The sequence below is a fragment of the Harmonia axyridis genome, chromosome 2 (genome assembly GCF_914767665.1).
Source record: "Harmonia axyridis chromosome 2, icHarAxyr1.1, whole genome shotgun sequence".
Classification (NCBI taxonomy): Eukaryota; Metazoa; Arthropoda; class Insecta; order Coleoptera; family Coccinellidae; genus Harmonia; species Harmonia axyridis.
Window position 1 is genome coordinate 6,247,829 of NC_059502.1, and position 27,271 is coordinate 6,275,099.

At 37.2% G+C, this 27,271-nt stretch overlaps 1 protein-coding gene across 1 annotated transcript in view; it reads right to left on the bottom strand.

Moving 5' to 3' along the window:
- Positions 1 to 27,271, bottom strand: part of LOC123672938 (zwei Ig domain protein zig-8-like) — a 309,256-nt gene that overhangs the window by 47,636 nt on the left and 234,349 nt on the right. The window contains exon 4 of the mRNA XM_045607304.1: positions 11,048 to 11,344. Coding sequence (XP_045463260.1) covers positions 11,048 to 11,344 — 297 coding nt within the window. The remainder of the gene's footprint in view (positions 1 to 11,047; positions 11,345 to 27,271) is intronic.

Consider the following 27,271-nt stretch of genomic DNA (forward strand, 5'->3'; position numbering starts at 1 on the left):
ATTGTGTTCCATCAGGACCACACCAGGTAACATACATCGAAAATAATTTGCCAGAGGATCCAGGAGCTTGGTAGGGAGGTTCTAGCACTAAGTGATTACTATTTGTTCCTGTCCATGGCTAAGGCTAACAGTTTTGCTGGTGAAAAGTTTGCTTCATCAGAAGGTTGGAGAATCCTCGTAAAAATCGTCTTTCTCAATTTTTTGCCAATAGGGATGAGAGCTTCTATGAGAGAGGCATACCTAATGATATTACCTCCAATATGGCTTCAAGTTATTGAACAAACCGACGTATATTCGGCCTAAATCGAATCATTCTTACTATGGTGATTAAAGCCTTGTTTTTTATGCAAAACTAACGGATTTGTTTTTTCTACAACTCATATGATACCCTAGTGGAGAAAGCATCAAAATAGGACTTGAGGTAACACAAGCAATTTTATCAGAAATAAATTACAGACCAGATTTCCCTCCGACATGGAAATTCGCATAGAATCAAAGTTTTCGGCGATAATACAGCAATTTCATCAGCAGAAAGATATGTTCCACCCTTTCCGACGGAACCTTCCTCTTTGTCCGATGAAATTCATCCCCTACGCACAACTCTCCCCATGATTAATGAGATTAAACTCCTATGTGATCCCGAATTTGCTTTCCATCAGGGAGATTTCGCGATAGGATTATTCCACGCGCATGATGGAGCAGTTTTTCCACGGAAAGGTCGAAATAGATGACTCCTGATGTATTCAAAGCCGATTGTTGAAGTTTTTTCGATGCTCTCCGGATACGCGGGTTACATTATATAGCGCCCAGCTTTTTGCAGAATCCGGTGAATGGAATATCGAGAAATTATTCATGTTCAGAGTCATATATTGAATTTTGGTTTTAGGGGCCTTTGTAAGAATAAGAAGAGTTTTTGTAAGTACGTGTGAAAGCACGCATTTTGATCAATATTTTTTTAGTTTAGATTTGATTAAGAAAGTTTCATTTCACTGCGACTCAATGGTCTATTCTGCCCCCATCAGATCTATTCTCTCCATAACTTGATCTACAGCTCGCCTTCCAGTTCCAGAGTTTTAATGGTCTCCAATATCTTGGATGGCTTCAAGGAGGCTACTTCCTCACTTCTAAAAGTTTCGTGTCCAAAGCAGATTTTGCATTGGCTAGCGATGGCGAGGCATTCAGTCACAAGGTAATCCGGAGTTTCTCCTTCCTCCCCACAGAATCAGCATTCCTCATTTACTGTTAGACCCATTTCCATGAGGTGTTTCCAAAGGTGACAATGCCCTGTGAGGAATCCAGTGAGGAAGTGTAGCATTTTTTACTAATATCCAGCGCTCTCAGACCCTCTCACACCATCGTGGAGAGGTGACTCTGCTGAAACGCACCGACTCCTATAAATCCACCGGGGCTCGAGCAGACAGAGGCACTACACCATATAGCAAAGATTGAAGTAATTTGGATTGTTGCAATACGATAAAAAACAATGATTTCTTCGTTATATTATGCCAAGTTCTCCACTAAAATCATGATTTTTCTTTATTTCCATCATGAATTCATTCTCTGCTTCGAAATATAACCTACTCCCACTTTTGGCTGAATTTATGTACTTATCTCGGTTTTGTCTCAGTAGAGAGACAAACCGAAGACTGTTGACTAGTTTGAATGTCAGATCCTTTCAGTTTCAAAAGAAGTTCTTCGAAATGAAACTTTGAAATCTAAAATTTTCCGAAAATGAACATGAAGTGAAAAAACTCGAATTATTAGCGATAGGAATCAAAAAATTGCATTAAAACAGGGAAACAATGAAATTCTTCATCTCACATGTCATATCTAGTGATTCAGGCATGAACAAAGGAAGTGGATTTGAGAGAGACGAAACGATTTCACGATAAAAGTTCTTCCTCACGAAAAATAAGGAAAGTCAACAAAATGAGGGATTACATCAAATCAAACATGGATGTTCCTGAGCAATTTAACTGGGAACGCCAATTTCAAACTTGAATTGGCCAGACGTTCCATAGGAGGGAACCGGATCCGTTGGAAAAAATTATTATTCAGTGGAGGACTGAGAAATTAAGATTCCAAGAACTTTTGCCAACTAAAGTTCCATGAAACAAGGAATGCAATTTTTCAGGGATTTTCTCCTGAAGGTGCTGTGAATGATAATTTCAGTTAATTTAGGATATTGTTCCGCCGTCGAAGTAAGAAGAATTGGACTTGAGAACTTATGCATAGAATTCGTTTTATGCATAAATTCTGTGGTCTTTACAGTTTTCTACAAACTGGTTTGTAATAAGACGCAATATGTATCACTCCATTGGCAATGCTGATGATAGTCTTCTTTTCTGTATGTTACATATACAACAGCAGTCGAAGAATCGAAATACCTGATATCAATGGACTATTAAACATTCACGTCACATAATATTCAAATGACGATAGTAATACTCCGTATCAATGCAGACATTTTGGCCAATAAGTTCCAAATTCCTTTGTATTACGGGATAAACACACAAAGTCCACTGACTACCTGATTGAAATTCATCGCAGATCTTCGTAGTAGTATGTAGTTATGATGGCGCCAAGTGCGGACGTATGTGAAAGATGCTCGGAGAATTTTATAGTTTCAAACAAGTTTATAAAGTGCTTTTTCTGTGAAAATAAGTACCATGCTAGCTGTGTGGCCATCAAAGATAATTGGCTAAAAATTTTCAATGAAAATGCTAATATGTTATGGGTTTGTGATCCATGTAAAGAAGATCGAAATCCAACCAAGAAAAGTGGAGTAATTAATGATGTTCTTTCCGCTGAAAATGTGCTTTTACGTCAACTTATCGACGAAAAAGATTCTAAGAATTTGATCTTGGAGGATAACATAGTACTTCTCAAAGAGAAAATTGAAAATCTTGTACAAAAACTGCAAATTTCGGAAATGCAACAAAAAAATCATGAGATTGCCGGTGTAAACAAAGATAATTCATCGGATTTCATCGGTGTTCATCGGATTCCCATGTGTACTTATTCCAGTGTGGTTGAAAGAGACAGAGATACTTCAAATGTGACAATCAAACAAAACCAGAAAAGTCAAGCTGTCTCGAATCATAACCTCAAAATGAGTAACAATAATAAACAACCAGTTTTCAGAATAGAACAAGTTCGATCAGCAATAATGGAAGCTAATCAACTAAATAAAATGAAGGAGAATTCAACCACGAAAGACGGCGATAATAACACAGAATGGAAGTACGTAAAACGTAAGAGAAATCGTAAATTCGTTGTAGGGCAGAACAATAATATAGGGAATATTACAACTGTTCCCAAATATGTGTCTCTGCATGTTACAAGACTCCATCCACAGACTAAAGCCACTGATGTACTGAACATTCTGAAAGATAAATTTCCTGGAGTCAGTTGTGAGATACATGAATCACGACACCCTGATAAATACGTATCAATGAAAGTCAATATTCGTCAAGAAAATCTCAAGGACGCATGGAAAAAAGAAGTTTGGCCCTCAGGCGCGTTGGTTTCGAAGTTTTTTGTCAAGAAGAGGCTGCAACAATTAGACCCTTAAGAATAGTAGCTCCTAGTGATCGTACATTCCAAGTGGCGAGCATAATTCATCAGAATGTGCGGTCTCTGGGAAATAGTGTAAATAAGTTGGAAAAACTTCTGAAGGACAATCCTGAATGTATGATATTATGCATTACAGAGCACTGGAAATCACAGGATCAACTGGATCAATTGGGTTTGGAAAATTTCAAATCAATTGCAAGTGTATGCCGAGAAGCAGGACAACATGGGGGCTCAGCTATTTATGTAAGAAATCCTGTCATGGCAAGAAAACGTGAAATTATTAGTGATCTATCAGTTATAGGCGAATTTGAGTGCAGTGCTGTGGAATGCGTTATAAATAAGTTGTCTTTGGTGATTCTCTCAGTGTATAGACCACCTGGTGGAGGTATGGATTTATTCTTTGATTTAATGGAGAATATTCTATTTGAGAAAATTGTACCTAATAGCATAATCTTTATAGTAGGTGATTTCAATATTGAAATGAAAGATGAAAACAGTGTTAAAAATAGGTTATTCACACTATTCAATAATTTTTCAATAAGAGCTCAGATTGATGAGTATACTAGAATAACAGAACACTCTAAGAGTTGTTTAGACAACATATTCACTAATTTCTCTAGCGTAATATCAGCAGAGGTTTTAGAATACCATATTTCTGACCACATGGCTCAAAAAGTTTGTTTTCGTATTAGTAATAGAGTCGAAACTGAGATTGTTCGGAAACGGTTCATTAATGAGAGCAATAAAACAATTTTCATGCATAAGCTCGAAGAACAAACTTGGGATAATGTTTATCTCATTGACGAGCATGATGTAAATGAACAATGGCTTGTTTTTGTTAATCAATTTTTGAATATATTCAATGAATGTTTTCCATTAACACCAGTGTATAAAAATCGTAAAGTTATTAAGAAAAATTATAATATAGAAAGTATGAAGCAACAATTAGATACTCTGATGGTATTATCTGGATTTGATGTTTCATATAAAATACGATATAATCAATGTAAAAGAGAGTATGATGAATTGTTGAAGTTAGAAAAACGCAAATCATATGATGAAAGAATCGGAAAATCTGACTGCAAAATAAAATCTATGTGGGCTATTTGTAGAGAAATAACAGGAAAGAACATAACGCATGAACAGAATTTTTGTGAAGATCCATTAAAGTTAGCTAATGACTTCAATAAATACCTAGTGAAAGTTATTCAGGATATTCAATTAGGTCGGGAAGATACCCCTTTTGTTAATATTATCCCAGAAAATGATAGGTCAATGTTTCTGAAACCTGTAAGTGTTGCTGAGTTGGTTGAATTATCGAATCATTTGAAAAATAAACACTGCAGTGGTTATGATGATATACCAGTTAGTATCGTTAAATCATCAATTACAGTTATTTCCACTATACTTTGTTATATATTGAATAACTCAATGAAATTCTCAATCTTCCCAAATAGGTTGAAGCATGCTCTGATAAAACCACTTTTCAAAAAGGGTGATCCAAATGATCTTGACAACTATAGACCGATAAGTTTATTACCCGCTTTTTCCAGAATTTTTGAATTAGTGATGTGTTCAAGACTGCTCAGTTTTATGAATGAGTGTAATCTTTTTTCCCAATGTCAGCATGGATATTTGCGAGGGAGATCGACTGATACTGCTATTTATCAGTTCATAAATGCAATTATAGATCATTTAGAAAACAAAAATTTAGCTTTGGGTCTTTTTATAGATCTGAAAAAAGCTTATGATTGTGTGGATCACGATATTTTATTGCAGAAACTTGATGGGTATGGTGTTAGGGGTAGGGCTAATGATTGGATACGGTCGTTCCTCTCAGATAGGTGTCAACAGATCGTTGTTGATAATAAAGTTAAATCTGAAGTTTCTTTTATTGATGTGGGTATAGCTCAGGGTAGTCTTGCCGGACCTATTCTGTTTATAATCTACATAAATGATTTGCCATTGTCATTGAATAAATATCTCATCACTAATTACGTTGATGACACCAACATTTTATTACATGGAAATAGTTCCAATGAAATAATTGAACAAACAAAGAATTGCTACAATGAGGTTGATAGTTGGTTTTCTATGAATAGGCTAGTGATAAATACTTCAAAAACAAGTTTGGTATTCTTTCGTACTAAACAATCACAAACATCTACACCAAGCAGTATTAATCTTGAAAATAATATAATAGAACCTGTATCAAGTACAAAATTCCTTGGCATACAAATAGATGAATTTCTGGATTGGGAGATACATATAAATAAACTTTGTTTAAGATTAGCCAGTGTTGGGTATGGAATCAGGGTTGTTGCTCAGTATATGAATGAGGGTACTTTGAAAATTTTGTATCATGCAAATTGTGAATCGATCATTAGATTTGGAATCATTTTCTGGGGTGGCAACTCTAGAGTCCAATCAATATTCATAGCTCAGAAAAGAATTATTAGAACTATATGCAAAATGAAGTACAGGGATTCATGCAGAGGTAAATTCAGAAATATGAATATAATGACGGTATATGCTTTGTATATTTATGAATGTTTGTTGTTTGTTTTTAAAAATAGAGATAAGTTTGATATGGGAGTTAGTCATAATTATAATACAAGAACTCAAGATTTATTATATCCTTATCATAGATTAACCTTGAGTGAAAAAGGTCCTTATTACATGTGTATTAAAATATTCAATAGACTACCTAATTATATTAAATGCTGTGATAGTTTATATAGATTTAAGAAAATTGTTAAGAGAATGTTAATTCATTTGGAACCTTACAATTGTGGGGATTATTTTGTTTCTGAAAACTTGTGTATTTAAGTTTTTTATTCTGACGTCATTTCATCTTTTATGTAGCTTTTGTTGTGTAAAACTTGAAATAAAGAAAATTATCTATCTATCTATCTATCTATCTATCGTAGCCCTCTAGATTGCCAAATGGGGAGTACACGAGTGAATTGATACCGATCTGTATTCGAACCGGTTGCAATTCCCAAAAAAACTCTAAAGACGCTATAAGATGAGCGATATTAGTAAGTGTCATACCTGTGGAAGGGGAGATGAAAAGTGTTGATGAATCTTCGCGAACTTGTATGTTTTATTCTTCCATATTGAAGATAAATGATATGTTGAAATATTTTTGGTAGCGAAAATCACATAATTTTGCTCCTTCTTTCTTTTATTGCGAAAATTCTACAATTCAGGAATTTCTATTATGTGTCATACCTCCTAATATTTTCTTTGCGAGGCATTCATCAGAGGTTATGATGATATCTGTGACAGTTTGACAGTCAAAACTAAAACCTGAAATACCGAATTAACATTATAAGAGCCAAGGCCAAGCTTTACTAGACTAGCGTTAGCTGTGACATCGTCTGAATTTGAAATCACGTTTTTCAACAGGACATGCAATTCGTTGTGCTAAATGCTAGTCTGAATAAACAGTCCCCAGGGTACCTGAGATTGCATCACGAACGTGAAATATCGACCTCAACTAAAACCGGAAGTATGGCTGAACATTTCTGGAGAAAAAATACCAACATTCTTTGCCTTTATTCGATTACTCTGAAAAATCACCCGAGGAGTGATATGAACTTAAGGCGTGTAGAGGCTTGGAAATAAAATATTTTTCTGGGAAGATTGAAACCTAGAACTTTCTCTGGAGGATCAATGATTAAACTTTTGTTGAATACATCACAAGAACTGCATTTCGAACACCAAATATCCTTGAACTTTCATTAGATTGAAAGAAGGTATTAATTCATGAAGGCTTGCGTGACTTCAATCTAGTAGTTCTTGTATTTGAGAGGTTAGATACAATTGGAAATAAGTTTTTCCCAAGATTTCTTGACTAGGACCTGTCTACGAATACTTAATATGTGATAGCACTGGTAACCAATGTAAAGTTGTAGTTCGCGGATATGTGATAGCATAGCACCTTTTCAATTCTGTTGTTTCATTATTATTTATATCATTTCTGATATTTTTCTGGTCATTGTCTTACACCATGTCGTACAGTATATCCTTCTCCATTTTACATTCGATTGGGAATATTTAACCAGTTTTTCTCTGTTCTCACCAATTATAACAACGAGGTCGAAGTCTTGGAACTTTTCCAGGATTAGGGGACTCGTTTCGGTTTGTCCTTTCAGTCATAACTTCATGCCTTATCCTGTGCCAATAATCTACCACCGGAGTACATAAGCGGATTGAAAACTCCCTGGAAACATATGGGATTCTGGGAAGCCGCCTTGGCTTAATATATCCCGGGAAACTGATTCCAGGAAAAAAGAAGTCACTGGACTGAAACGGTGGGAAATTGTGCGAAGAAAAGGACTAACGGACTCAGAATCAGTAGGAGGTTGGGACGAGATATATTTCCGGTTGGGTGATGAATAGAAAGTTACATGTATGGAGTTATTTTTCTTGAATATTCGTCATTTTTATCATGGAATTTATATCGTAATGTGAATAATATCGAGGTTCACATCCCTCTTTCAATTCTATATGTCGAACAGAACTGTCTTCTAAGGCGTCCAGGATTGTGTACTCATGCTTTTTCGAAATATGTGTATCTAACTGTGTAGATCGGGATGCAAATGTCTTCTTCTCTCCTCTTCTGCCACGAAAGACAAAGTAAAATTAAATGATACTGACGAAGACTTGCAAAGGCAGAGAAATATTCTCCTCTTGTTTCTGATTGGACTTTCATTGTTTCTGGAAGGAACTAGGGAAAAAGTTGTTCACTTTATCATTCTTCATGCATCTCTTTCTGACACTATATTGATGTTACATCTCAAGTTACAGATTTGCCAGGACTGTATAACCTTATTAACAACAAACTCCAAACATTGTGAAGGAAAAAGCTTGCAACATATCTCCATCTACTCAAGATTCTCCAATATTTCAGAACGAATGATTATAATAATGAGAATATTATTATAATCATTCGTTCTGAACAGAAGTTCAGAATCCTAAATGAAACACACCCTCAAACTACAAATCTTGACAATTTCTGGGATTTCAGATTGTGCCCAAACATCTAGACCAAACTGCAGACTACGTCCTCGAGTGGAGAGTGGGAATAGCCATGGCGAAGGACGAAAACATTGACCAAACTGGAATTAATGTTTGTCAGTTCTCACGTCCGGTGTTAGCTCAATTACTCCAAAAGACTAACTGGGTTGGTGTTCATTAATGTTAGGAACACGATTTTCGGGGAACGTTCCGTCCAATTCGGTCAGATGCTTTTGGGAAATTACTTCTGCTGGTTCTTCTTATCCAGCATTTTATGTTGGTCATTTCAAACAGCGAATCCGGGAAATCGTTCAGATGAAACACTTGTTGGTGTCTAGATGACATTTTCGAGTGGAGATCTTCGAATTATATTTCGCCAGACTTTATCAATGTCGTCAGTTCATAACGTTGAAGTTTGATTGCACAGTTGTTAAGTTCCAATCTTGAAAAATTCAACGCTTGCTGTAGGGATAATAAGAGTGACTGCTGTGAATTTACAGAATTTAAAGAAGTAAAATAATGCCGATAAACTTGCAAAAAGGGTATCAAGGTTAAGACCTGTTTTCCAGGGGCCCTTCTGTGGACTTGGAAAAGAAGATGAATATCACAAAATCAAAGGAGCGATCAAGTATTAATGATTCGAATTTGGAAAATACCTCACGAATACCTAGCAACTATCAGTTCTATCATAACTAATAATGATGCTCTTGTGAAAGAAATGCAAATCCAGATATTCCATCAATTGAATACTACTGACTTATGAGTTGAGTTTCTTGATGAATTATAGCTATAAAGGTATTGTTTTTCATCTGTCTTATTGAAAGCAACGTTAGGTTCATTTGATTTTTAATAAATTTTATTACTGATACGTTTCGGTCCGTGGTCTACATCAAATTTTTCTATTTCGCCCTCTTCAAAGAAGGTTGCCCATGGCTGATCAATTGCAACCCTCACTAGTTTCTACAAATCAATAAATTCTTCCTACCAAAACAACTATCGAATAATATCCGCTTCGGTTACATAACAGTACAGTATCGCTCTAATACAATAATAGTTGGGCACCTCACCACACCGTCAATTGAACCCCCTTCCATTACTATCATCCCCTAGCCTCTAGACACGTATCCGAGCCAGGGTATCAGGTAACGAGAATCAAACTCGCAAATATCAGTTATTGGAGCTGAAAACTTCGTGCTGAGAGAAATTACAGTTTGCTTACTCTTATGTGCCGGCTCCGGTGCTATAATAGCGAGATAAAATGAAGGGTTTGGCTTGAGTTTTATGACCGCACGACTCGAATGAATTGTACCGTAGTTGTAAGTTCATTACATATTCATCTGATAAATCGACGAAATTATCTTATCCACGATACAGTCTCGAACACGGACTGTGCAGATTTAGGATTCACTTGGTTTGGTTTATTATTGCCGATAATCAACCTAGGGGAAAAAACGACACTGAAATGAGAGCAATGAAGGGTTTCTGGGAGAGGAAGACTTTAAGTGGCTACGTGAAGTTAGGTAGTGATATAAATATCTATCAGTTATTTTGAAAATTTTGAGTATTGTGCTGGGTTCTAGTCAATCAAAATGGTCATATCAATTGGTACCCCACGTTGGGTGCCAATTGAAAATATTGAAAATTGGTATTTCACAAGATTTCGCTATGAAATAATCATGAAACACATAATTTTATGATTCGAGGTATCTTTGAAATAAAAATTTTGAATTCGATTACATGCGGAAGGAATTATATTCTTATTGGTCCATTCAAAATTTGAATTTACTTTTAAATCAACTAAGGACTGGTTATGGTCATTGTAATAGTATGCTTTTTCAACTGGAATTCTATCTATTAGAGTGTGGTGTAGAAGAAACCATTGACCACTGGAATACTTGTCCAAATTATAAATTTCATGGTGGTTTCCAAGCTATCCATCCAGTTTAAGATTCTTTTTTTAGAATGAGTCGCTAACTTGAAATCAATATAATGAAAACTAATATTTATCACTCCTTCCTGGATCTTTTCTTGTTTTCACATTCAATCATAAAGTTGTCAACCGTTGGTGAAAAGAAAGAATGGAAAAGATTTTGTTTGGATGAAGAGGAAGCCCTTCAAAATAATTATGTCAGCTTATTCTGTAAACAAATACACAAACCAGTCACTACACCTATACGGGAAGTCAGAGTTGTTGCTGCGGTTTGTACCTGTGCTCTTGAATCATACGTTTAAATGTATGATGCCCCGTTTACATTTCCTCTGCTTATACTGAGATTACCTCTACACATGCTTTATTGTCTGAAGTTGATAATTTTTTGAATTGCTCTATATCAAAAGAATATGTACATATGTAGTCTTACGACTCCCCAAGTAAATCTTGATGAGTAAATTTTTTTTTGCAATCACTGTAACGAAACAATAAACGTCAAACACGTCATCGACTTACCGTTCAAGATATGTACACGGACAGCAGCCGATTTGGCATTGGACGGAGTGCAGCTGTATTGGCCTGAGTCGGTCTGCCTCGCGTTCTGGATCAGGAGTCTGCTGGTGGTGATGTGTCCCTTCTCGGTGACTAAACTAATGCCCCCTCTGGGCGAGTCGAAATTAATCACAGCCTTATTATGTGCCCACGCCACTGTGGGAGCTGCGTCGGGAGCGTACTTAACAAGACAGGTAAGATTTATGGTGGAGCCCTGGTTGATGAAGATGTCGGGGCTGCCCTTGATCTCGGTGATTGGTTCTGAAAGGAAAACACAGGGGGCGTTAGGTGAGACTGTAACGAAATGAGCCTGGATGAACGCGATGAAGAATGGGTTATCTTCTCTATTGATTGCGTTAAGGTGCGGAAGATGATTGATGTCGAAATTTGGGGTTTGTTAGGGTGGTTAGGGTTGAAAGGGTTTTGAGGAGGATTGAATAGTTCATACACTTTTACATGCTGTTTCTAGATGTCATAACTCATGACTTAAAGTTTTAGAGTATGTATTTCTATTTGGTCTGAAATATCATGTGGAAAAAACCGACCCCATTTTCACAGAGAAAATATAGAGACCAGGCCCGAACAGACTTCAACAGAAAGATAAAATTAAATAATCCAAAAATTGTTACTCCAAATGTGAATGATGATGCATACTTATTTCACAGAAGATTAAGAAAAAGATCTGTGACTTAACTTGTTTAGATTGCTACCTCTCTAAATATTATCGAAGTAACTTTCCTACAGTTAATCTACGGTGTTCTCAATTGCAATTCAGTGAAATGAATGAATTCAGTTAGTTTTGTAAACATTAATTATACTCGAAATATCCAGTTGCACATTTATAGATACAGGGTGGCCATTTGAAAACGAAACAGACGAGATTACAGACGAAATAAAGTTTTTCGATAGAAATGCTCGGACAGGTCGATTTCTGTTTCGAGGGGGACAACTTGAGATGTAGGTTACGGACGCATAGCGCTTCAACCCTTGCTGCTATAACCCCCACCCCCAATTTTTGAATAGGGAAGATGGGGTGAGTGATACCTCAATTTAAAGGTATTTTTATACTGATTTCAGTACAGTAATTGTTTTTTCATTTTATGCATTAGTTCTCGAAATATTCATGCGTTAGTTAGTTAGGAAGGAAGCCACAGTCGTGGTTGTTTTGAAGCTCAAAATGTCGATTTTTCATAAAACACTACAAGTGCCATGAAAACACCACTTCATTTTCAAATACTTAGTTAAGAATATTTCGAGAAATAATGCATAAAATGAAAAAACAATTACTGTGCTGAAATCAGTATAAAAATACCTTTCAAATGAGGTATCACTCACCCCATCTTCCCTATTCAAAATTTGGGGGTGAGGGTTGTAGTAGCAAGGGTTGAAGCGCTATGCGTCCGTAACCTACATCTTAAGTTGTCCCCCTCGAAACAGAAATCGACCTGTCCGAGCATTTCTATCGAAAAACTTTATTTCGTCTGTAATCTCATCTGTTTCGTTTTCAAATGGCCACCCTGTATATCATTTGTACGTAAATTTATCAGTAGGGATTTAACGTTGGAGTATCATAACATCTTAACTTATTTCAAACACTCAGGCTACTATGCAAGCATTGTCCAATGGTGTTGTAAACAAGGATAGAGATTTCCATTAGTATCGATTGATGTGTTTGCGTATTCTATACACATAGGTGTTACATATCCTCTTCATGGCCTGTAATAAGCGATCATTGGCACCATGCAAACAGCCTAATGTTTGTTACGGGACGGAACCCTGCATTAATTCGAGGAATTAGAAATTTCAACAGGGTGTTGCCAGCGCAGGTTGATAGTGGCCATCGTCTCCAAACTTCCGAGACAACATACTTGATGAGATGCAATCTGAGGAACATTTCTCATTAGCTTTACATTCAGTTTTTAGAAATACTTTGTTATTATATTTATCAACTGAAACTATAGCTTTATACAAGAAGAAATTGAATGGAAAGGTTATATCAAACAAATTCAATTGCAAAACTTTTCATAAAATGATGTTCACACTCACTTTGCAAACTCTATTTTGTGGTGTACTTTTCACCTATTCACAATATGCCTTCCAATTACTGTTTACGCAACAACATCTATTTAGAACTGGCATCTGTGCTAGTGTAGACAGGAATCGACAAGTTTTGAGCGTCCTACATAATATAGGTTAAGAGATATTGTGGTGACTCTGGGCTTGCCCAAGAGATACCGCTGTGGTCTTCACATCACTCTCCAAAGCAGCACAGCCGGGTATATAAAACCAAAACCCACCGTACTAAGGTAGAGCCACGCCTCCACGATCGAAAAGGGAGTGCACCTTCAAAATTAGCTCGAGAACTCCTCGCCAAAGGTTCAATCAATGATGGATCAAAATTACGAATTACTAGAGCGATCTGCTTGGTCAACGAACCAACAAAGCCAACTCATTCCAAATCATCATCGTTCTAGCGTTGAATCTTGCCTCCATAAAAAACTATTCGAAATCCTCTAGGTTTCAGTCCGCACCGCCACATTCTAAAGCGCCATCTATAATTGGATTGAAACCGCTAATTAGGCTCCCACTAGACGTCGATGCCACTGAATCTGAATGAAGAATGCAACGATCAGAGATCTCACCGGATTACCGCGCCAAAGCAGTGCTGCACTTAAATATAATCAAGTTGGATTGGTGTGCATCCAATATTGACTGAATTGAATTGGGTTTTCGCCCACCTCTATCGCGTAATTGTTGGGGCCCGAGTTCCATCCAATTCGCCCGGGTATGTATGGTAGTAAACAACTTCTGTAATGTTGTGGAGTCCTGCCATTAGCAGAAGTCATGATGTTTGGGATACAGCTGAGTTTGTCCGATATTTCTATTGCGGGTTGGAATCGCCGCATGTTGGGGTTTGTTTACAAAATACGAAACTCAAATTAAATGGAATAGTTATTTATGATACAAGTGCAGTAGGCCTTGATATTCTTGCACGAATTGAAAATTCAGCAAAAAGTTATCTAGATAGTAATTACATTCAAAGTTAGAGCTACAGAAGAGAAAAAAACAAAAATTTAACAGCATAAACAACAGAAACATAAATCGATAGCTCAGCCTTTATGATTTGTAGGTCGTATTGATGAAGATGAAGATGATGATAAAGATGTAGATGGAGATTAATATGAGGATGAAAAGAAAGAGGAATATGAAGAGGAAAAGAGGTAGGAAGAGGAAGATGAAGAGGAAGAGCGGAAGAGAGCAATAGAAAGAGGAAGAGAAAGAGAAAGAAAAAAAGAAAGTGTAAGATAAAGAGGAAAAAGAAGATGAAGATGAAGGAGAAGAGGGATATGGAGATGCAGATGAGATGAAGATGATGATGAAGATAAAAAAGAAGAACAGGTTAAAGATGGCGATAAAGATGAATGAAAATAAATTATTGCAGGTGGGTTATTTTGAGATTCCACATCTAATTCGCTTGATGCATCCATTTTGGTTTGAAATATCTCCGGCGCCCCTCTAAATCATTACCTTCAAGCAGCAAGCTAAACAAGTATGAACTTTCTTTCGAAACACCTCGTATGAGATGTGCTATATCGTTATTGGTTATTTCATCTAGATGAGAAGTTCTGATGATACGATTCTCCTGATATTCCTACAGAAAAAGTATTTAAAAGTTTGAGTTGGGTTGGAGTAACGGGTGTTTTTTTTCGAGGTATATAACTTTGAATTGGCATTACTGTTCAAGATGACAACCGATTTGACAGCTGTCAAGTGATTTATTCTCAGTTTGGTTTGGCAATTCATGATGAATAGACTCACGCCTGAACAACGCTTGTAAATAGTGCAATTTCATTTCGAAAATAATGGTTCTGTGCGGAATACGTATCGCAAAGTACGTCCATTTTATTTTGTTTAGCGACGAAGCGCACTTCTGGTTGAATGGCTACGTCAACAAATAAAACTGCCACATTTGGAGTGAAGCTAATCATCAAGTGTATGTCGAAACACCGTTACATCCAGACATCCAGAAAAACTGACTGTTTGGTGGGCTTTATGGGCTGGTGGAATCATTGGTCCGTACTTCTTCAAAAACGATGATGGCCAGAACGTTACAGTCAATGGTGATCGGTATAGAGCCATGATTACTAACTTTTTCATTCCTGAATTGAACAACCATGATTTCCAGGAGCTGTGGTTTCAACAAGACAGCGCAACATGTCACACAGCTCGTGCCACAATCGATTTATTGAAAGACACGTTTGGTGACCGCCTAATTTTAACTTTTGGACCTGTGAATTGGCCTCCAAGATCTTGTGATTTAACACCGCTAGACTACTTTCTGTGGGGCTATGTGAAGTCATTGGTCTATGCGAATAAGCCACAAACCCTTGACCATTTGGAAGACAACATTCGCCGTGTTATTGTCGTTATACGACCACAAATGTTGGAAAAAGTCATCGAAAATTGTACGTTCAGTTTGGATTACATCCGAGCCAGCCGTGGCGGTCATATGCCAGAAATCATATTTAAAATGTGATGCCTCAAGATTATCTTGCGAAAAAATAAAATTCATATCAATCGAATAATCCATCGTTGTTTTATAGCAATTTGAAGTTCTATAGCTCTAAAAAAAAACACGCTTTAGTTCAATTGTTAATCATTTGAATAGCACTTCATTTTTGTAGACATTTAATATGACTTTATTTTCGAGGGGATGCTTTTTTGGGTATGGCCTGTTTCTGTCCAATATCTTCCAATGAATAAAAACAATTCTTTGTTTTCTGAGGCGGTTATTGAATGGTTTCAGCACAAAAAAATTTGAGTAGAATATTGTAAAAGAATATGTGATTCCTAAGATTACAAATGACGTATGAATTACTGAGTGCTCAAAATCACCAGATTTAACGTCAGTGCTTTCTTCATTGTTGTGTTTTGATGCTACATAAATGAACAATTTGTTCAATATCTGGCACGCTATTTGAACTGCGAATGAAATTATTCGGAAAAATCACAACTACCTCCAACAATGTTGTTGGAACCAATTTGATTCAATCGACCTAGCAGTAGAAACGATTTCGAAGCTACAAAAGAAGTAATAGATCGTTAGATCATTCGGCAAATTATGACACGACTGGCTAAAACAAACCTAATGACAATTCCACACAAACAAGACCAAACCAGGTGTGATTGCGGTCCAGATGTGAACTTTCGAAGCAGCTCAGCTGTAGAAACACCGCGTGATTCGCTCTAATGGGAACACACACATTGCTGCAGTGGTTGTTTATCACCGGATACACTGTCTGCAAATTATATGGAATTCTAGTTGAATCCACCCACACAAATATGTGGTGAAAGCAGACCGAAACCAATTTAATTCAGTCAATATTGGATGTACCCTAGGAAATTAAATTTTTCTGCAAACGCTGGAAAAATATCGAGTTCATTGAGGTCAGTTCGTAATGTTGAAGTTTCATTTTACAAATATTACTTTTTCATCATGTAGCTGTGGGAAGCAGAAATAGCATAGTATATAACAAGAGTTTTCAGAAGCATATTAAGGGTCACTAGAAAAAGCGTAATTCTGGAAGTTCGTAATTGTCTCACAACTCGAGTTGTGAGCATTAAGACAAAATCAATCGATTAAATAGCTGTATCATAATTCAATTCAACTAAAATAAGTTATTTCAGTTTAGTTTACTTCTGATTGCATTAATAATCATCCGTTGTAACTGTGTAGTTATTAAAAACAAGAGATGGCGGAAAGTTTGCCTGATTTTTCGTGCACGAGTAATTTTCAACCATTTCCATTTCTGATGACCGCCAATGTCTCTTCAATGCTAGCATATCGTCACCTGCATCTGACGGGTATTTTTTTTTGAGGTATATAACTTTAAGTTGGCATTACTGTTCAAGATAGCGACCGATTTAACTGCTGTTAAGTGATTTATTCTCAGTTTGGTTTGGCAATTCATCATGAATAAACTAACGCCTGAACAACGCTTGCAAATAGTGCAATTTCATTTCGAAAATAATGGTTTTGTGCGGAATGCGTATAGCGCACTACGTCCATTTTATTTTATTTAGCGATGAAGCGCACTTCTGGTTGAATGGCTACGTCAACAAACAAAACTGCCGCATTTGGAGTGAAGCTAATCCTCAAGTGTATGTCGAAACACCGTTACATCCAGAAAAACTGACTGTTTGGTGCGCTGTATGGGCTGATGGAATCATTGGTCCGTACTTCTTCAAAAACGATGATGGTCAGAACGTTACAGTCGATGGTGATCGGTATAGGGCCATGATTACTAACTTTTTCATTCCTGAATTGAACAACCATGATGTCCAGGAGCTTTTGTTCCAACAAGACGGCGCAACATGTCACACAGATCGTGCCACAATCGATTTATTGAAAGACACGTTTGGTGACCGCCTAATTTCACGTTTTGGACCTGTGAATTGGCCTCCAAGATCTTGTGATTTAACACCGCTAGACTACTTTATGTGGGGCTATGTAAAGTCATTGGTCCATGCGGATGAGCCTCAAACACTTGACCATTTGGAAGACAACATTCGCCGTGTTATTGCCGATATACGGCCACAAATGCTGAAATCATAATCAAAATGTAATGCCACAAGATTATCTTGCGGATAAATAAAATTTATGTCAATCGAATAATCCATCGTTGTTTTATTCCAATTTGAAGTTCTATAGCTCTCAAAAAAACACCCTTTACAAGAATTGTGGCAGAAGAACGCCTAAAGCAATGACCAGTGCATTGTATGGGATTCGCTAAGTCCAGATATTCTGCCACTTTTTTGGCATACTGCCCAATTTATTCATTCTAATTCATTGCTTGATTTTCCATTCCCGAAATTCAAAAAGAAAGGCAGAGACTGAATATGTCCTGCAGAACGTAGATTGATGTAGTTTTCACAAAGAGGATGAAAGGACTAGAAAGCACCACTAATACCGAAAATTCAAACCACCTGGAATCGAAAAGTATCAATATTGTCTGTTAGCTCATATTATTCGTGTATACCTTCGTAGGCAAATATCTGCTATATGGTGCCAAATTCTACTTCAATTTGTTTCAGTATTTACAAATGAGCACTGATTGAATGTCATAACCTATTGAACGCAAATGACATGAAAAATGTCAAATAATAATAAACAGTGTTGCCAATAAAACCATTTGGAATTGTTCTATTCCTATTGGAAAAAGTGACGTCTCTGAAATAAAACTTCAACATTATGAACAGACGTTAAATCCAACTTTATTCGACATTTCCAAAAATTAATTTCTATGCCAGTTATAGATTCGTTTTTACTGGAATTACCTGTAAAATTTACAACCAGTCATTGAATTCAAACTTTTCATGGCAAAAACTACATAACTCCTCGCATAATAACCCAATCAAGTTTAACTAATCAATTATCCAATAAACAACACCGTTCTTGCTAGCCCGGATTCAATTGACCTAAAATGCAACTCGAAAAGCTATAATGGACCGAATGTAAACTAGGCGAAGTGTGGAGATAAATCAGCTTGCCTCATCAAATAAAACAGAACTAATTTCAGCAAAAACTTCTCCACTCGATCAATGCTGAAAATTAGTATTCCGATTTCTGTAACTTTGCCAGTATTCTCTCGACATATTGAATTATGGCCGGGATAACTTTTAGGGCTGGCTGCAATACTAGACGTCATTAGCTAATTCTCCGAATGACGTTGTCACACGGTTTATCTTTGGCCATTATCGGGCTATCATTATTGTCTGCGTGAGTGTAATGAGTCGTTTATTCATGTCTATATTTCACCGTTATGACATATTTTGCGCTGATCTGATAACTGTTAATTGTAATCAACGTAAGATCGAACGTTCGGTATGTGATTTATCTTGTTGTGAGTTATCTAGCTTTGGAACTGGATCAAATTGGATTGGTGCAGTGGAAACTGTTATTATTTTGACCAAAATGAGTGTTATAGGTTCTATTTGCTGTTACATTTTGATTCTGAGAGATGTGGAGTTTATTTATAACATTCTTTGATATAAAGGGTGTTCCTTAATTGTAGGTGAAAATGTAAATTAGAGATTGCTCGGATAATTTGAAGAAATAAATTCTTGTGAACATGGTCATGGAAAAGCTTAGTTTTCGAGATAGAGAATGTTAAATTTGTAATTTTTTGTCAAGTTCTATTCACATACTACCTGCTGTTGAGGCTCATGGATTGCTCTCAAATACCTATGGTTAGGTGGTTTCAAGACTTCAAGAGCGGGGATTTTGACGTCGAAGACCAGCATGGCGGTGGAAGAGAGAAGATTTGCGAAGATGCAGAATTGGAGGCATTACTTGATCAAGATTGTTGTCAAACGAACAAGAATCGGCAGGATCTTTGGAAGTAGCACAACAAGCCATTTCAAAACGACTGAAAGTCATGGGAGTGATTCAGAATCAAGGAAAGTGGGTGCTGTACGAGTTGAAGCCGAGAGATGTTGAACAGCGTTTGTTTGCTTGTGAACAGCTGCTTGCAAGGCAAAGACAAAAGGGTTTTCTGCATCGCATTGTGACTGGATACGAAAAATGGGTGCATTACGATAATCCCAAGCGCAGAAAATCATGGTGATATCCCGGCCATACTTCCACGACGACGGCCAAACCAACGGTTCCAAGGTCATGCTCATTATTTGGTTAGACCGGCTCGGCGTAGTGTATTATGAGTTGTTGAAACCGACTGAAACAATCACAGGCGATGTTTATCAAACGCAATTAATGCTTTTGAATCATAAATTTATAACCAGTGTTTTACAATAAAGTCTCAGATTTCAGATCAAATTGGCGGAATCATAGTGTTGTGATTATTTAGGGCTATCCCACCCTCTCTACGGTACACTCCCGTATCCGGTATCAGGGTACCAGTATATTATTGACCAATTGAAAACTTTCGCTAATCTCTTAGTTTAATTGCACACTTTCAAGAAAAATGTATGTTTTTTTATATTCTTCAGGACCGCTTTTCATTATAAGCATTCACAGCATGTTGGCTGCCGATGTGTTTTCTGGACCTTCCTAAAAAACAATAAAGCATGTGAATTGACTGGTAAATAATGGTTTAACGTCTGTATATTAACATATTAAATTAATTTCACGGCTGCCAGACAATTTTTCAATTCTGGAAAAAGTACCTCCTCGAGCGGGACTCGAACCCGTAACCTCCGAATTACTAGTCCGAAGGTTTCACCTTTGTGGAGAATCTTCAACTTCCTCGATAGCTCAAAGATGAGAGCTTCGGACTAGTAATTCGGAGGTTGCTGGTTCGAGTCCCGCTCGGGGAGGTACTTTTTCCAGAATTGAAAAATTGTCTGAATGCCGTGAAATTAATTTAATATGTGAACTAATCTTTTTCAAGCAAAGAAAGGTAATTGGATCCGTCGTGAATCAACGAATTCTTTGGATATCTAGAAGGTGAAAATTCCAAAACGTATTTATGGCCCCTATTGATATTGGTTAGGGTTCACATAACCGAAATCCTACATGTCATTTTTGAACCGTACAGTCCCAAAAACATAAACTGCGAAAATTCCAACTTTATGAATCGAGACAGAAATTCCATCAAACAATTCCCAGATGAAAAGAAACCAATATAACGTTCCAGAACTGACCGAATCAAACCTCGAGTCGTGTTCCACAGCCAACGTTTCACCCAATAAACATTCGACGGTTATCCCGGAAAAACCTTACGCAAACAGCGAAAAACCCGACGCCGATCGACGTCAGTCGAAATTCAACAATACGCAATTTAATTCCCGACGTTGCCAAACGTGCCGAACTTAATTAATTCCCGATACCCGACGGCGCTGCGAAAAAAAAAAAAAAAAGGGCGCGAGCGAATCGCGCGGAAAAGAGCGGTAAGAACGCCCCGCGGTCGAAACGTATTTTACGTATGTGAATGCGCCACTGACGAGACCAAATCGCGTTTCGACGTCCCTAGCCGGCGGGAAATGCAAGTTTGCATAGCGTGTGACCTGGAGGAACGTCGAAAGGCTTTCTGCTGGTACATACGAGATGGGAAAAAGGTTAGGTTAAATATTAAATCCCCATACGGCGATGTCTCGGTTGAGTGGACAGAGTGATACAAATTATGTTGTTTTAGACATTTGCAGTATTGACTATTGTAAAGGGTTTTTCAATAAGAGATGACAGTTTTAAAAGTCATTGGCCACAGCTGGCCAGATTGTAGGTTATTCAAAATGAAATCTCTTGTAACGAACTCTCAAGCCCTACGCCTCTTTCTGGGAGGTATCGTACGCACCGAGAGCTCGATAGGAAGATCAATTCCCTTCAAGATAGAGATGCCAGCGGTATATAACCAAAGGAAGCCGCAGAGGGGGGCAGTGTCGACGTAAACGGTACTCAGTAAATAGTTGTTTATGGTTGATTTAATCAACCAAAAACGTAACACTCTTATAGGAAAATGTTTATGAAGACTACATTTTACATAGGCGTACAACTTTGCTTCCGCCGTTTTTTCCCGAAATTCGAGGCTTTATTGTAAAAAAAAAGAGTTATACATTGATGATTCAAAGTATTGTCCATCGCTGACCACTACTTTTTCCATCTGGAGGATTGAGATGTAGTAGTTCTTCAAAAATACTTTCAAATCCTACCTTATTGCTAGTCTTAACCTTGGCTGTTGGTTGAATGTTCTTGAGTCGATGAAATTCGTTCCATTCACACTCAGACCATAGTTCCACTATCACTATTCTTAACGCCGGAAAATCATCAATTTTGAAGTCTTATAAAATGTGGAAGAAAGGTGAAAGTGTAGAGAATTATACTGCACAGTATCCCCGCAATCGAGGATTTATTTTTAATTGAATTTTGTAGCATGTGTTTTCAGAACATATGTCCTCCTCATAAAGCGTTGGAGGAGAAATTTGAAAGCATGAACAGGAGAAGACTGAATGAAAACAAAGCTCAATTTTAGTTGAAGTTGATTGGAAAATAATTAAAATCTATTGTATGGAATTTGAAATTTAAAGGAAATAATAATATCAACATTTCTTGGAAATTCAAATTTGTTATCTGAAAAATTTTATCCCAAAGGTAATAGGGTACTCAGATGAGGGTTTTCGAAGGGCTTCCAGAAGAAAAAAATATCAGTAGCAGATTAGACATGACTGAAAACTGAAAAAGATATGGAAGAAAGAATTTCATTATAGGTTAAATTCCGGAGGCTATAATTCCGAAATGGCATGCCACTGGAAAAAAATGAAAAATACGGGTCGGCTGATTTCGTCTCTGCAATAACTGGTTAAATTTTGTTGCATTGATTTCGGGACTGCCTGTATAACGAAAGGAACTGGTCATAGTTTTGAAAAGCTGGTATATAGCGAAGCTCCCAAGTAACCATTTGAATATACAAAAATGAAGAGACATATGACCCTTTGATCCTAGTAGTAAATTCAGCCAATCCAAAACGACTATCAGTCCATATGGGATTTCTCTATACCACCTCACGCCAGCAAACCATACGTTAGATGAGGCTGCATCAATACCAACCATAGACTTGTAAGTAGATTTGGAGTAATATCTACAACATATTTTTGATTTTTTGACACTCTTTGGCATTTCGACTGCAGAGAGACTTTTTAGGGAAAATAATCTTTGGTTGAACAAAGTTTATGCTAACAGTATCGCCCATTTCCATTCTTCCATCTCCTGTCCAACAGACTTCAACAATAGAACGCCAAAGTCGCAATTAAATACGCCATGTTTGCAGACGTCCCGGACTCAATTAATTCCCGAATCCCGATACACACCGGACTTGAAAAAAGGCAACTCGCTAGCGAGTCCGGTAAAAAAACCCCGAAAGCCAAATTTTATTTTTCGCCAGTGAATGTGCGCCTGATGAGAGCAAATCGCATTTTAACGTCCTGCTAGCAGGAAATGCAAGTTTGCATAGTGTGTAACCTGGAGGAATGCCGGACAAGACGAGGGGGTGGAAGGGGGGTTGATTTATGCAATTGTAATTTGGTCTCGTTTCAATTATGCAGTTCTGTGTGCCGTACCCGGTCCGTGCGATGTTCGGAAAGGAGGTAAACTAGGAAACGAGGCTTTTACTGGATTAGGAAAGCGCTTAATTCGGAAACTAAAAGGGACTGGCAAAATGTTAGATCAAAGAAAATGCGGATTTGTTGGACTTTTGTTATGAAACAGGGTTAATGAGTTTCTGTGGTACAAAGGCGATGGGTGACGTTGTGTTGGTCAGCGATGAATTCGTTGGGGGAGAATCTGGGAAGAATATGCCTGAAGGCTAATTGATGAAGTTTCGGTTTGTGCGGTTGTCATAAATATTTCAAGAAATGTTCCTAAAATTTCCACAATTTATATTCTGAAAAGTGAAAAATTCAAAGATTGAATGAAAAATACCATATACATGTAGGCCTAGGTGTATGATTACTGATAAGATAATAGGCCTACAGGGTGGGCAACTAAACATACTTTCATCTAAAGAGGATACCAACATAACAAAAAAAAATTAGGCTAGTAGCAACGCTCTCTCTAACGAACCCCAAAACTTTGCAACGATTTTGCACGCTTCAATCCATGTTACGCTACTGGAATTTTCAAAGACGCGGTAATTTGTCAATTAATCGTATACCATCGGTCGGAACGCGAATGCGCGGATCTAATTTTCTGAAAGATTTTCAGTGATGATCGAGACTTCAGGAAGGATACGTACCTAAGTTTTAGATTTCAGTCATTATTAGTTTAATTTGAGATTAAGAATTTAATTCATCGGCGAGAATTGTGTAGAAATTCTCGCTCCTCCCGTGGGATTGGAACAACAGAAACCTCTCTTGGGATTGAAAAATTTCAAGAAGTACTTCCTTGAGATACAGAATTTGGAATTTGGAATAGTACGTACGTTAAACCACTTTAGTTCCTGAATCTGAAAGAATACCTGCGTAATACCTGGCGTTATCACATCAACTTCGCTGAATGGGGATTGGAGTACTATAGCTTCCTGATAAAATCTGGTGTTCAGAAGGCTGAAAATAATTTACAGAAGAGGTTCCACCCTAACAGCAGAGTAATTCAATAAAATCCGATTTTGAAATTAAGTTTTATTTGAATATTATTTGTTGATCTTTGCATATTTTGATTTTATTAAATTTGTAGAAACCTTGGTAGGAGTTTTGTTCCCAAATAAGCCAAACCACCCCTAGAATTTAGTCTTCTGAGTCTCATGGGCAATTATAACGTAACAACTTATTGAACAACCCACGGACATAAGTCACTAGTCATTGTTTTCCGACATATTATTCCAGACGTAAATATCATATCAACCCTCTCCTTCACCCCATTCAAACAACCGTGGAAATCTGAACAAAAACCCCGTCCCTAAGCTAAACCGAAGCATCCCTTTGTCGTTGCAGACTTTGTATCCCATTCTCACATTCCAGAAAAAAACACAACTTTCTCCTAGGAAATCCATCAGGAACACGTTCAATCAAAAACCTAGCGGAGAAAGGCGCTGGCTGCCATCAAATTTTCACCGTCACGAAAAATATCGTGGCGGCCCCTATTTTGAGACGAGGTGAAACTAAACAAAGCGCCGGTATAAAGAACGACGTGGCAGCATTTTTCACGGTGTTATCATCGCAGTTTTCCATTCATCGCCGATACGAAAAACAGAAATGTAATGAAGTCGGTCCACATTGAGGTTCGTACATCGGGCAGATTGAAAAATTTTGTGGAATCCCCCCTCGGAAAGAAAGTTTGGCGTCAATTGTGCGGAAAATAGTGGTGACCTGCAGAGTTGGGGAGGGGGGTTGGTTATGTTCTTGGGATTCGTTGAGAAACTTTATAATTCTGGGGTGAGAGTTCGTTTGAAGAATTGAGGAAATGTGCGGAGATAGTGTGGGAAAGATTTGAGGAAGAACAGGGTGTTCCAAATTCGATGCTCACTGAAAGCATCTTGAGAACTATTTGACAAAAAAAAATCTTCAAGGACCCTCGATCTCTATTTCGAAGGTATATAATATCAGAAATCAGATCGTGAATATTTGGCTTCGTTCTCGAGTTACAAAGTGTTTCTGAGAAATGACTGTTTCAAATATGTATTCCGATATATGGGGTGTTTTTTTTCGATATATATAACTTTAAGTTGGCATTGCTGTTCAAGATGGCGATTAATTTAAGAGCTGTCAAATTATTCATTCTCAGTTTGGTTTGGCAATTCAGCCTGAATAGACTCACGCCTGAACAACGGTTGCAAATAGTGCAATTTTATCTCGAAAATAATGGTTCTGTGCGGAATACGTATCGCGCACAACGTCCATTAACGATGAAGCGCACTTCTGGTTGAATGGCTACGTCAACAAACAAAACTGCCGCATTTGGAGTGAAGCTAATTCTCAAGTGTATGTCGAAACACCGTTACATCCAGAAAAACTGATTGTTTGGTGAGCTTTATGGGCTGGTGGAATCATTGGTCCGTAATTCTTCAAAAACGATGATGGCCAGAACGTTACAGTCAATGGTGATCGATATAGAGCCATGATTACTAACTTTTTCATTCCTGAATTGAACAACCATGATGTCCAAGAGCTGTGGTTCCAACAAGACGGCGCAACATGTCACACAGCTCATGCCACAATCGATTTATTGAAAGACACGTTTGGTGGCCGCCTAATTTCACGTTTTGGACCTTTGAATGGGCCTCCAAGATCTTGGGATTTAACACCGCTAAACTACTTTCTGTGGGGCTATGTTCAGTCATTGGTCTATGCAGATAAACCAAAAACCCTTGACCATTTGGAAGACAATAAATTAGAAGACAAGATTATCTTGCGGATAAATAAAATTCATGTGAATCGAATAATACATCGTTTTTTAATTGCAATTTAAAGCTCTATAGTAAAAAAAAAACATTGTTTATCGTGGTTTCTGTTAGAGATATAGAGATATTCATAACAGATTATAGAAATTTATTACCGTTCTAGAGATAAAGAGGAAAGTGATGTTTTTGAAATCGTACACCCTATCTAATACTCGAAATCGATTATAAAAAAGACAAAAAATGAATTAAATCTCTGAAATAATTGAAAACTATTTGTATACAAGGTATCATCAGACTCTTTGTGGTTTGAACCAGTAATGTACAGGGTGTTTATGAGAATCATGACCCTGGACAACCCAAATTAATCAAAACTCAAGATTTTCAAATTACAACCTATTTTTCTTTCTTTCAGTCAATTCAACACATGAAAAGAGGGGGATTATTCAATCAACCCCTATTCCTACTATATAAACTTCAGAGTTATCCATAGGAAGAACTTGAACTAAAGAAAAACCGCAAATTCTAACTAAGCGGAGTAGTCAATAAATTAAGGAAAACACAAAAAGAAACTAATTTCGTTGTTTCGATAACTCAATTTGACGACGTCATAATTCAGACAAAACTCATCGTTTGAGACCATTCCCGGAACGAACGCTCAAAAGTACGAAAACATCAATCATCAAAGTTTAATTAGTGTCCAAACAATGCGATTCATTTGTTGGAAAGTATATAGTATCCACACTGACAATTTCTCGAATTCTAATACCCAAATTCCTCGAGAATTCCTCTTAGAACTTCCACATTTCTTCGCCCTAACATTTCGAACTCAGTTTAGTTCCGTCCCTTCGCTAGGCAAGAGCAAATAAATTCCTGAGTAAACGATCTAGCCCAAATGATCCGTTTGAAGGAACTGAATCCGGAATTATGTATGCCGAACAAGAAAATATTGAATGGGTTTGCGTTTTGTCATATATAGTGTTTCAATGTGGGCAATATTGGATCGAGTCCTGGGACCATGCATTCTTCAAAAGTCCCGTTTTATACCCAACCCTTTTAGGGTTGAATTCACCGACATACTTTATGACTACTAGTTCGCTGGATACAGCAAGATTTATGGTAACATCTTTAGGGGTTGCATTAGGAGGGCGGACGTTTGATATTGGGGGAAGAATATTCTGATAACGATTAGTTTGATTTATATAGAGAATTCCTTCGGAATTTTCAGTATGCAATTTTTTTTGGATTATGTAAGTAGATCAGTGAAACTGTTGTTATATGGTCAGTGAAGAGCACCGTAATTACTCTATAAAATTTATTTCTTATATTCAACCCACAATAA